The sequence below is a fragment of the Lepidochelys kempii genome, chromosome 6, assembly GCF_965140265.1.
Source record: "Lepidochelys kempii isolate rLepKem1 chromosome 6, rLepKem1.hap2, whole genome shotgun sequence".
NCBI lineage: Eukaryota > Metazoa > Chordata > Testudines > Cheloniidae > Lepidochelys > Lepidochelys kempii.
This window is the reverse complement of record NC_133261.1, coordinates 33591716-33604747: the sequence shown is the minus strand read 5'-3', so window position 1 is coordinate 33604747 and position 13032 is coordinate 33591716. Positions and strand designations below refer to the sequence as shown.

Here is a 13032-nt window from a genome sequence, read left to right as displayed (position 1 = left end):
TCTTGAGATGGCATCCCACTTCTGCTCTGCCGATGATGCCAACCTTCACTGTCCACTCATTACATTGCTGTAAACTTTCATGCTTTCTCTCATGCTCCCACTTTGTATGGGGGGAGTCCCCCATAATGCCTTGCCTTCTTTCTAATCCCTTCTTAAAACTTTTTTGCAATGTCTATAAAAATGTTTTGACATTTGACATTGGGCAACTAATGTGCTGAAACCACTGTCTGTCACACTAAACAGTATTTTCTCATTGTTTCTCACCAATGGAATCCCACAGGGTGCAAAATTGAGGACTCTTTTATTCAGTGTTTGTCAAGCCACAGAGGGAAACATTAAAACCACTATGATGATCAGGTGTATGCCTCTTTTTCAATTATCTCAACAGAGCTATTTCCTGGAACTTCCAGTGAGTGGACAAAAACTAGCTCACAGGCTAGATCTGATTAATACAAAGGATATTAGAGACACAAGGTGAGTGAGGTAACATCTTTCATTGGACCAACTTCTGTTGGTGAGAGAGTGAAGCTTCTGAGCTTACATAAAGTTCTTCAGGTCTCTGTAAGCTCGAAAACTTGTCTCTCTCACCAACAGAAGCTGGTCCAATAAAAGATATTATCTCACCCACCTTGTCGCTCTAAAACCCTGAGACCAGCATGGCTACAACAACACTACATAAGACAAAAGATATCAGCAATGGCCAGAAACATCAACTTTTATCTGCAACTGGCCAAGAAAGTACAACCTTTTGTCTCAGATGCAGAGCATGCCACAACAGTCCATGCCTTTAGCACTTAACTACACAAAAACAACTAACTCTATCCAGGGCTACCTGAATGCTCCAGCTAGACCAGACACATATGCCATCTTTTAGAAGGTAAGACAAATTGATAACTACGTATTACACATGGACATGTGTGCTGCAATTTCATGTCCAGGTATAACTGAAGGTGCTGGTTACCATCTGTGAAGTCCTAAATAGCATAGGATAGAGTTATTTCAAAGATAACTTATCCCTTTTATACTCCCTGATAACAATTGCATCAACACTGTTAATCCCCAGAGAAGATATCACAAGAAAAGGTAACAGGGTTGGTCCTCACCACTCAGCTCCACTCCTGCTGGAAAGCAGACAGTGTACATCTTTGTTTAGGCATAACTGAAAGTGTTTGTATTTTCTTGGCAACAGATCTTCCGGCTGGCAATTCCTCAACTCTGACCCATTAAGTCAGAGTGGTTAGGTCACTGAGGAAAAGAATGCAGTGCATCTACTCATTTGGATCAAAATATTATATTACCTGGATATGCTTTATGTAGAGATCGATCAGATACAAGGGTGATAGGGCATAAAAACACAGAATAAATGAACATGTTTACCTTTCTATAGGCATCACATACAAGGATCATTTCTTGCAACAGTTTGCCATCTGGAGTGGTCTTCGGAACTATCTCCCAAAAGACTAACAGCAGTTTTTTGATGGTATGATCTTGAAGAGGCAGTACAAAACGAATAATAGTCATCAGAAGTCCAGGTAGTTTTTCACCATTCAGGATCATGATAATTACTTTCTTCAAGGCCTCTGTCTTGGACTTCACATCTCCTTTTTCTGGTAGAGGGAAGGAGGAGTTCAAAAGCACAGCAATTATTACAGAAAGTGACAAAGTAACAGGCACTCCCAGAATTACTTAAATAATCAAGACTTGTTAAAACAATCTAACAGAAATATTGATCTCCAGCAAATATAAACCTTGCCCCTCAAGACACCACCACATTATTATTTTTTTTGTATTACCATAGCATCTAGGAGTCCTAGTCAAAGACCAGGACCAGACTGTGCTAAGGAGTACGCTAATGAATTCATACTCCTAAATTTAAGAGAATAAAAAACGAGCATGGGAGGTTTAATAAATACAGCTGTAATTTAGCATCCAATGAAGCTCAGTTAATTCCACTACACAGCTCTAATGAAGGGAATTTCATTACTGACAGACCATATACACACCAGGAAATCACAAAGCATTATGGTGTTGCAGTCATTCTTGCATAGGAACCAATTACTTCTGGGGGAATTCTGCACCACTGCGTATGCACAGAATTTATGTCCCCTGCAGACTTCTTTGCTTCTTCACAAAAAAAATGACTTTGATGGAGAAGCAAAGGGAAGCCACAAGAATGGTCAAGCAATCCTCCCCAGCAGTATGTTTTGGGTGCTGAGGGCAGCCAGCAGAGACTTAAATCACTGTGGGGCAGAGGGGCGGGACTGGGAAAGACTAGGCCGGTGGCTCCTACCCTGCACCAGGCTCAGCTGCTAGTCCCGGCTGGGCAGGGGAGGATGGGACTTCCTCTTCCCCTGCACGACATCTGGGGCTGGGTCAGACCCACCCTCAGATTTCTCCCCCAGCTGCCGGAAGCTCTGCAAACTGCCCCTCCCCCCGCTTCCTGCGCCTATCACTCCTCAGCTGCTTGGGGAGGGATCCCTCTACAGGGAGCTGCTGCTCCATCCTCTGTGCATCCATACCCCCTCATACCCAGACCCTCCTGCCAAGCCACACACCCCGCAATCAGAACCTCCCCATGAGTCTCACTCCCCCTGCACCTAGACCACTCTGACAAGCCACCTGCACCCAGATCCCCACCCCACTGAGCCCCAAAGAGTTGCACCTGGATCCCCATCCCACTGAGCCCTACTCCCCCCAGCATCTGGATCTCCCACTGAGCCTCCCACACCAAGACTACCTCGCTACGCCCAGACCTCCCCACCCCAAGCCTCACCTGGACCCCTCCTGCAGAGTCCCATTACTGTTGCACCCAGAAACCCTAAACAAGCCCCTGTGCATCGAGATCCCCCACTGAGCCACCCATACCCAGACTGCCTCACATAGAACCCTCTCAACCCACACCTGGATTCCCCCCAACACTAAGCTCTTCAACCCTTGGATCCTGCCTTGTTGAGACTGCCTGCCCACACATAGTGTGCCTGGCACAGAGAGGAAGGGCCAAGGGGTATTTCTGGGGCAAGCCCAGTCCTTGCGCTGTGTCAGGGTTGAGTGCAGCCTCATCGCTGAGTCCATGTCCCAGGGACGGGGGAGCTGCACAGTGATTTCCCACCTCTGTGCAGCCAGTAGCCTGTGTTCCACAACATCATGCTGGAGCATCCACATTTGTTTAGCAAATAAAATTTGCAGAATTTTAAACTATTGTGTGCATAATTTTTAATTTTGGGGGGCAGAATGCCCTCAGGAGTAACCTCATTCAAGTCATTTAGTAAGAATGCACTAGTACTGGCAATATGTACTGAACTACAAAGCAGCAAAAACTTAAGAACTCCAGTCAGTCAGTGCATTCCTTATTAAATCTACCTGAGCACAAACATGTACTACATATATAGGAAAAGAGAGAGAGAGTTAACAGACACAAAAAGACAGACTTGCTCAGATACAATCAAGATAGGATCTATATAAATGACAGGTCATTAGTGGACAGTTACTACCAAAACACTGTAAACAGAGGAAATATTCCCTCAAGTTTCAAAATCTAACATTAATCCAGCAAACCTAAATTCACAGATTGCTGTATACATCAGTATTTAATTAGCAGAGATTGCTAGGGCCATCAGACATTTATTTTGCGATAGACAGACTTCTGACCCAACACATACTAATGTAGGTACTCTTGAATTATGGGGAGGAAATGGTTACTAGAGTTCTACTGGCTTTGGAAATGTTAATTATTTCAAGTGTTTTTTGGAGGTATTCTACTCTTTCCTTTCTCTGCTTTCAGACTGGTTGAAGTATTCCAACAAGTTATGTGGTAGAACAGAACTTGCAAACAGGAACTCTCCTTGAAATCTGCATTGTAGGACTACTTTGACTCTCACTGACCTCAATAGGAAGTACTATCTTTCTACATACATGAAATACAGAAAGGTATTACGTTTTACCTTTTTATGCATAGGAGACAGTTTACTTAGTGGATTGAATTTTTATTTGAGTGGCCAAAACGAAGGCTTTACCATGAAGTAACCTCTCTCTATTTCCCATCCTCAAACAGGTCTTAGGATACTTGAGAAGTATTCAAGTCATAAAACAGAATGATAACTTTGTCCCAAGATTTCTTGCTTTTAAATTGTAAGGCATATTCTGATAGGTGCTTTAGATCCTATATTCACCAACTAGGGCCTCAATTCAGCAAAGTATTTAAGTGAGTGAGTAGTCCCACTGAACTCCCATACTTAAGTACAGGTCTGTATCCTGACTACCTTTTTACTGGACTTAGAATAGTAATGTTATGGATAAAGGTTAAATTTTTCAATTACCAAATTAAGTTTATTTAAACATAATATTACAGTTATGTACTTTTTAAAATAACTATAAAAGCAATTAGTTTAAGAGAGATTGGTTTTATATTTTACAGTAAGTATTACATTAAAGGTCATCATATAATGAGAAAGAAAAACAAGTGTTAATTCAAGTAAAACTGAATAGCCTGTTAGCCATAAAGTACATTACTTGCCTAGGTCATTTTTTAAGCTGATTTCAGATGGTGGTTCTGAATCCATTGGAACATTAATCAACGTATAACATACATTCTCTGCAGCTGTCATTGTTCTTGGTCACAAATACTTTCTTAATAGAAGAATTACTTCCGACAAATATCAGGCACTCTAGAAAAAACAAAATGAAATTAATGGAACTTGTTAATAACTGCATAACAAACAGCACAAAAGTATGCTATTGCAATTTCCACAAAAATATTAAATACTCAATTTCTCTAAAAATTTGGATTTAAAGGACTTCTAAACTACATTATTCAAAACCTCTCCCCAAAGAGTTAGATCTCCTTTCACTTTATAAATGTTCTTATTAATAGTGTATTAAAATGTTAAAATAAGTATGCAAAATCCCCAAAGAAAAAGTAATATGCAAAATTCTAATGAACATGTGAACTACTTGTTTTAATATTAATGAACAAGTTTTATAGGGACAGCTAGGGTCTAGTGGATTGAGTATGAAGATGCAAAACACTTTCAGATCTATGAATGAAGAGTGCTGTAAGAGCAAAGTATAATAGTAAATAAAATAGTAACAAATACTATAACTAAGATTACAAAACAATTTCCTTTAACCCTTTAAAGATTCATTTAAACTGAAACAAGTGTAAAGAAGAACTACTGAAACAAGTTAATTTAATTTAAACTGGAACAAACTGCTGAGGGCAGTTATGGAATCTCCGTCATTGGAGGCTTTTAAGAACAGGTTAAACAAACACCTGTCAGGAATGGTCTAGTTATTATGTACTCTTGCAATGAGTGCAGCGGACTGGACTAAATGATCTGTTGAGGTATCTTCCAGTCCCACACTTCTGTGATCACTGGAAAGAAGAGCCAGTCTTGTTTACTCTAGCAAAAAGGCGGCTGAAAGGTGTATGATTGCTCTCTATAAATACATTAGACAGGTAAATACCAGGGAGAGTAAAAAGCTATTTACGTTAAATGAAAAATGTTGGCACAAGAATATTCATATAAACTGGCCATGAACAAATCCAGGCTGGAAATTAGAAGGTTTCTAACCATCAGAGGGATGAAGTTCTGGAACAGCATCCAAATATGAATTGCTTTGCAATATGAAGCTCTCACTTGGGCTAAGCTAACTTGAGAGAAGCTAACTATCCTGTGAAGCTATAACCTTAAATTAGGAGAGTGAAACTTGTAATGTTTGTTAGGCCTTTCACAAAAATCAGAACACATATTGGAGATCACCCTGTAATAACTGAGCATTTTTGGTGTAAGAAAAGTCCTTTTCACTCGTTCTTATTAAGAACTCATACATAAAACAAGTTTGAAGCTTTACATAGTAATGTTTTAATTAAGAGATTCTTTTTAAATGAAAACTGTCACTTTTCCAATATTTTGTAACCATCTGTTCAATTGATTTCAAACTTAAGAATTCTCTGGGTAGAGATTACCCATGACAAATTTATGCAGAAAAGTAGCTTTTTTTTCCTGGAAGTTGTATGCAAGTAGTTCAGAATTGGTCTCAAAATGGAAATTGAAATATACCCTTTACTATGGAGTTTTGTGACTATTTTAATATTTATTAAGCATGCTATACAGTATGAGATTTTTATCCACTAACAGAGTAGTAAACTTGATCATTTGAGCCCCAAAGCATAATATATCAGGAAGTTATAAATATGTGAAAACGGGTGCGAACGAGTCAGAGTTTAAGGGCAGAAGGATCATTTAGTCTGACTTCCTATAGCACAGGCCACCAATACTAACAAGCACCCCGCACACTAATCCAGCAACTGAAATGAGATCAAAGTATTACAGCCCATAGGTGACTAGACTATATTATGTGCCACAGTCAGAAAATAGGAGGGACCAAGGAGCACTCAAGGAAAATAAGGCCACTGCAAGAAACTTAATGAATTTTTTGCATAGGTCTTCACGACTGAGTAGGTGAGGGAGATTCCCAAACCCAAGCCACTCTTTTTAGATGACAAATCTGAGGAACTGTCCCAGATTGAGGTGTCATTAGAGGTGGTTTTGGAACAAATTGGTAAATTAAACAGAATAAGTCACCAGGACCAGATGGTATTCACCCAAGAGTTCTGAAGGAACTCAAAATTGCAGAACTACCAACTGTGATATGTAACTTATCATTCAAATCATCTTCTGTACCAGATGACTTGAGGATAGCTAATGTGATGCCATTTTTAAAAAAAGGCTCCTGAGATGATCCTGGCAGTTACAGGCTGGTAAGTCTAACTTCTGTACCAGGCAAACTGGTTGAAATTATAGTGAAGAACAGAATTATCAGACACAGAGATGAACACAATTTGTTGGGGAAGAGTCAACATAATTTTTGTAAAGGGAAATTATGCCTCATCAAACTAGAATTCTTTGAGGGGGTCAACAAACATGTGGACAAGTGTGATCCAGGGGATATAGTTTACTTAGATTTTCAGAAAGCCTTTGACAAAGTCCCTCACCAAAGGCTCTGAAGCAAAGTAAGCTGTCATGAAATAAAAGGGAAGGTCCTCTCATGGATCCGTAACCAGTTTAAAGATAGGAAACAAATGGCAGGAAAAAATAGTCATTTTTCAGAATAGACACACATAAATAGTGGTGTCCCCCAGGGATCTGTCCTTGCATCAGTACTATTCAACATATTCATAAATGATCTGGAAAAAGGGGTAAACAATGGAGGTGGCAAAATCTGCAGATGATACAAAACTGCTAAGGATAGTCTGCTTTGAATTTAACTACAAAGAGATCTCTCAAAACTGGGTGACTGAGCAACAAAATGGCACACAAAATTCAATGCTGATAAACTAAAAGTAATGCACACTGGAAAACATAATCCCAACTATACATATACAATGGTGGGGGTCTAAATTAGCTGTTACCACTCAAGAAAGAGATCTTGGAGTCATTGTGGATAGTTCTCTGAAAACATCCACTCAATGTACAGCGGCAGTCAAAAAAAGCTAACAGAATGTTGGGAATCATTAAGAAAGGGACAGATAATAAGACAGAAAATATCATATTGTCTCTATATAAATCCATGGTACACCCACTTCTTGAATACTGAATGCAGATCTCGTCACTTCATCTAAAAAAAAGACATTTTGGAATTGGAAAAGGTACAGAAAAGGGCAACAAAAATGATTAGGGGTGTGGAACAGCTTCCATATGAGTAGAGATTAATAAGATTGGGACTTTTCAGTTTGGTGTTATTCACTCATCATCACACAAGAACTAGGGATCACCAAATTAAATTAATAGGCAGCAGGTTTAAAACAAACAAAAGGAAAGTATTTCTTCACACAACGCACAATCAACCTTTGGAACTCTTTGACAGAGGATGTTGTGAAGGCCAAGACTGTAACAGGGTTCAAAAAAGAACCAGATAAATTCATGGAGAATAGGTCTACCAATGACTATTAGCCAAGATGAGCAGGGATACAAAACTATGCTCTGAAGTGCCCCTAGCCTCTGTTTGCCAGAAGCTGGGAATGGGCAACAGGGGATGAATCACTTGATGATTACCTGTTCCGTTCATTCCCTCTGAAGCACCTGGCATTGGCCAGTGTCAGAAGACAGAATACTGGGCTAGATGGACCATTGCTCTGACCCAGTATGGCCATTCTTATGTTCTATTGGCAGGGAAACGGTTGAGATATACCCAGATAGTCCTAGCAAGCGAGCTGCACCCATATGCTGCTGAGGAAGGCAAAAATCCCAATGTCACTGCCAATGTGACTTGGGGGGAAATTCCCTCCTGCTCCCACATCTGGTGATCAGTTAGATCCTGAGCACGCGAGCCCGAACCAGCCAGCCAAGCACCTGAGAGGATGCTCGATGTTATGCAGAACCCTGGACGACCCCCACCCCCAACGTCCCCTCTCCAGACATGGCCACCTCCTGATGCTTCACAAGAAGATTTAAAAAAAACAAAAGAAACCTCTTCCATAATACATGGGGGGGGGGGGGGGAAGGAAGGAAGAGAGAGAGAGAAGAATCTCTTTCTGACCCTGGTGACAAGTTGAAACTCTTTAGGATAAACTTTAGGAATATCTGCGTGTGGGTGATGGCAAGGTTTGCCTGACTTTTTGGCCCTTGACTAGGTCTTTCCCATCACATATAAAGAAAAGTACGAAGATACAGATTTAAAACTTGTTTAAACTGATCAAATTCAACTACTCGTTAAAAAAAAACAAACCTACTAATATGAGCATTCCTCCAGAACTTCAGCATGTCAAATTTGCTAAGCTCTGTCAGAGCTCCCACTGTTAGATAAGCATTTAGTAATAAGAGAAAGGGAGCCTTCTTTGGTAGTTCCTATTTGGAGCACTAGGTTCCATAATGCATTAAGTCTGAAGGTCTGTTAACAAGTTAAAGCTGCATCAGAACTATAATAATGGACTACATTAATGCCAACTGTCCGTGTGACCCTGTACACCCACTGAGTTCACCTGCTGGAACTTACTCATTTTGAGAAATTTGAAACATGGTGCTCATGGTCATCATAAGCTCCACAAAATAGGCAGGCAGTGCTTATAACTTCTACGTGGTCTCTACAATGACTCTGCTCACACCAGTTACAAGCCTGTAAATGTCTTGAGAATCATGTGAGGCTTCATGGAAGGTATAATCAGGTATTGTTGATCAGTGTACATAAAACACTTTGCCAATATTTAAACATTTCATAAGTGCTGAAAATTCTTAAGAGTTGAGTCATAAGAATCATAATTGTTGCACTTCTTGATTTTATTCATTTTAGGTTTTCAGTGTTAACATTTCATGAACACAGATTTTTGCATTTAACTCTTATTTTTAAACTGAGAACAAAGCTGCATACTATGGAGCTGTGCAATTCTCTTTTGCACAAATCTGTTAACTACAACTCTACACTACATACCCTAAACTAGGGGCTCCCAACCTTTCCAGACTACTGCATCTCTTTCAGGAGTCTGATTTGTCTTGTGTACCCCCAAGTTTCACTCACTTAAAATCACTTGCTCACAAAATCAGACATAAAAATACAAGTGTCACAGAGCACTATTACTAAAAAATTGCTTACTTCTTCATTTTTACCATGTAATTATAAAATAAACCTATTGGAATATAAATATTATACTTATATTTTGGTGTATAATATACAGAACAGTATAAACAAGTCATTGTCTGTATGAAATTTTAGTTTGTACTGATTTTGCTAATGCTTTTTATGTAGCCTGTTGTAAAACTAGGCAAATATCTCATGAGTTGATGTACCCACCCTGGAGGACCTCTGCATACCCCCAGGGATACACACACCCCTGGTTGAGAACCATTGCCCTAAACCAGGGGCTCCCAAACTTGGTTCACGGCTTGTTCAGGGTAAGCCCCTGGCGGACCGCGAGAGGCTTTGTTAACCTGAGTGTCCACAGGTACGGCCGCTCCCAGTGGCCGCGGTTCGCCATTCCCAGCCAATGGGAGCTGCGGGAAGCAGTGGCCCAGCCCGCACCACTTCCCGCAGCTCCCATTGGCCGGGAACGGCGAACCGCGGCCACTGGGAGCAGCCGTACCTGCGGACGCTCAGGTTAACAAAGCGTCTCGCGGCCCGCCAGGGGCTTACCCTGAACAAGCTGCGAACCAACTTTGGGAACCCCTGCCCTAAAACTATAGAGCTGTATAACTGTGTTTTTCAGCAACTTCACTTATTTTAAAAGTCACTGCTCTGAAGATACAGGATAAAAACATCTATCAAGAATGCAAGGCAAATTTATAATTGCTTACAGCATCAATTCAAAAAGTTCTCTTTTCATTTTTCCAAGTGACTATTCCTTGATGAGAATTAGCCACATAATTAGTTCAAAGTTTTAAAGTTCAATGGTTTTTATTTCACATTTTTCCTAATTTTTAAGGGGGGGGGGGGAGATGAACGGCTATAGCCATGGCCGCAAACCTGCAAACGCATTTGCCACTGACTTCAATGGGAATGCTCCAGCACAAAGCTATCCAAATACATGTCTACAAAATGAGAAACTTAAATAGTAAATAGAAATAAAGGTTTAATATATATAAATATAACTTTTCATTGTCCTTGTATTCACATTGACTCCAAAGATTTAACAATACTGCTAAATAACCATAACAAAAAAAACATAGGTTTAAGAACCCAGAAAGAAAACAATCAATTAGTGGAATGGATCTTTGTTGAAAGTTTCCACAATTTTATTTGACACAGAAAGTTTCAGTCCAAAAAGAATGAGAATTTTTAGCAAAGGTGAAAAGAAATCATAAAGTAAAGCTGCAATCTCACACCCCGACCCTGCAATGAGTTTTGGGCAGGCAGCTTCAGCGCCCGCGAGTAGGGTGACCAGATGTCCCGATTTTATAGGGACTGTCCCGATTTTTGGGTCTTTTTCTTTTTAGTCTCCTATTCCCCCCCCCCCGTCCCAATTTTTCACATTTGCTATCTGGTCACCCTACCCGCGGGAAACCCCAGTTAACTGTACTAGGAGTCCAGAGGGTCAAAGCCAATCGCATGGGGGCATCACCTCCCCGGGAGCCTCCCTCGCACTGCACAGACCCGGCCCGATGGCTCCGCGACTGCCTCACAGGTCACGAAACAAATCGGTGGCGGACCGAGGAAGAGAACCCGGGGGTCCCGACGCAGCGGGCCGCGCTACCCGCTGACTCGTCGGCTGCACGGCGACCGCAACCCCCGGGGACCCCCAAGAGCAGGGCCCGGACCGGCTGCCCGCCCAGGGGAACGGCTCCCACCCCCGCGGCCCAGCCCGGACTGCCCGGGAGGCCGCAGGAGCGGCCCAGGGCAGGCTGGTGCCCGTCGAGACCAGGGCGAGGCCGCTGGCTCCGGAATGGGGGCGGGGGCCAGTCTCCGGCCGCGGCCCTCAGGGCGACACGGGCCCAGCGCAGGAGTTCGCGCCCTCCACGCTCCGCAGCCGCCCTAGGCGCTGTACCTGCCTCCCGTGCTGCCCGCGGCAGGCCCCCTCCAGCCCCGTCTCCCTCCCGGCTGTGCCCGCTGCTCGGCTGTGGCTGACGTGGAACCCCTCCGCGCGACAGTGACGGACCACATCGGTAGTACGGCGGCCGTAGTAGGACACGCCTCCTCCGTACGAAGCAGCGCACAACAAGGGGCTCCAGCGCGCGCACCCCGCGCGGGATGGGAGGGGCCGGCGCGTTTGAATGGGCTCGCCCCAGCCCCGCGCGCAGCCCTCACTCGCCGCGTGACGGTGACCCCTGACCGTCCGCGCCGCCGCCGCCGTCCTGGCCCTGGCAGGTGGCCACGAGACAGCCACGTCACTGCCCCCCGGGGTGTCCTTGGCCGGGCTGGGCAGAGCGCGGGGCACGCCCCGGGCAGGCGGCTGGAGCTCACCCCCGCGGCGTGGAAGACAAAGGCCGCGCGTTTGGACCAGCCCGGCGCTGGGGGCGTGCTGGGCCCCGGCCGGCAGCTAATGAAACTCGTGACTAGGCCTGAACGCCGCTGCTGCAGAACGGGGAACAAGCCCCGTTAGAAACAGCTCGCCACAGGCGCCGGTCAGAGCTGGGCCAGTCGGCCTGCGAGCGAGGCAGCGCGCTGTCCGCGATGGCTGAGCCTCCTTGGGTCACACGTCGCACGCAGCCTGACTACTCCGTCTCTGTCGGCGATCAGATCTGCCCTGGGCCAAATCAGGAAGAGAAACATTTCCGGGAAAAACAACGAGGAGGCCTTGTGGCACCTTAGAGACTAATTTATTCGGGCAGATGCATGGAGTGGAAAATACAGTAGCAGGTATATTTATACCTAGTACATGAAAAGAGGGGACTGACCCCTCCTGCCCCCGCAACCGGGTAAGGTAAAGATTTGTCATGTTCAGTGAGGAGGGTATTTACCTCTGCATGGAGGAGGCCAGCAACAACAGAATAGTGGATGAATCACATGGATCCAAATCATAGTAGTTAATACTGTGTGCATTCACTGTCTCTTACACCATCATACTATACTTCCCCTACCCCCCCCAACTGCCTTCACCTGGACTCCCTTGCAGAGTCCCCTGCACCCAGAACCCCACACCGAGCCCCTGTGCACCTAGATCCTCCCTCTCAGGGTAGATCAATTTAAAAAAATATTTTTAAAATCTGATTTTTTTGGATAAAATGCTTTTTGAAGAAAACTATCTAAAGATTGTTTTAATTAAGATACATTATAGCTTAAAGATATTGCATCATGGAACAAGGGATTATAAATTCTAATTCTATGCTATGAGACAATATATTCATGTAATGTTTAAGAAAAGTTTTGTAAATGAGTTCCAATAGTTCATGGATTAGGGACCCAATCTTATTGGGTTCCAGGGGCTTCTGTATAGATTATTTAGGTTAATCTTTCCATCTACCCACTGGCACTCAGTGCTTAGTCTAAAAGATACCATCAGAGATGCTTAGTTCTGCAGTTCTCAGACTGGATTTGTAACTCCAGAGATAACAGCAAAAACGTTTTAAAATAAATATATAGAGAGGTAATAGACCTCAACCCTAC

The 13032-nt window shown here is 43.2% G+C and overlaps 1 protein-coding gene across 12 annotated transcripts in view; it reads right to left on the bottom strand.

Moving 5' to 3' along the window:
- The window catches only part of COPB1 (COPI coat complex subunit beta 1), a 57426-nt gene extending 45310 nt beyond the window's left edge, over positions 1-12116 (bottom strand). For 7 of the 12 annotated variants that reach the window (XR_012159340.1, XR_012159341.1, XR_012159342.1 and 4 more), the window contains exons 1-3: positions 11474-11578; positions 4514-4664; positions 1378-1607 (exon numbers count right to left, since the gene is read on the bottom strand). Coding sequence is in view for 8 of the 12 variants with exons in the window: in XM_073347455.1 (XP_073203556.1) it covers positions 1378-1607; positions 4514-4604 (321 nt within the window). In the remaining 4 variants the exon portion in view is untranslated. The other 5 variants (XM_073347456.1, XM_073347459.1, XM_073347458.1 and 2 more) reach the window with 5 other exon arrangements.
- Between the last annotated feature and the right edge of the window lie 916 nt (positions 12117-13032).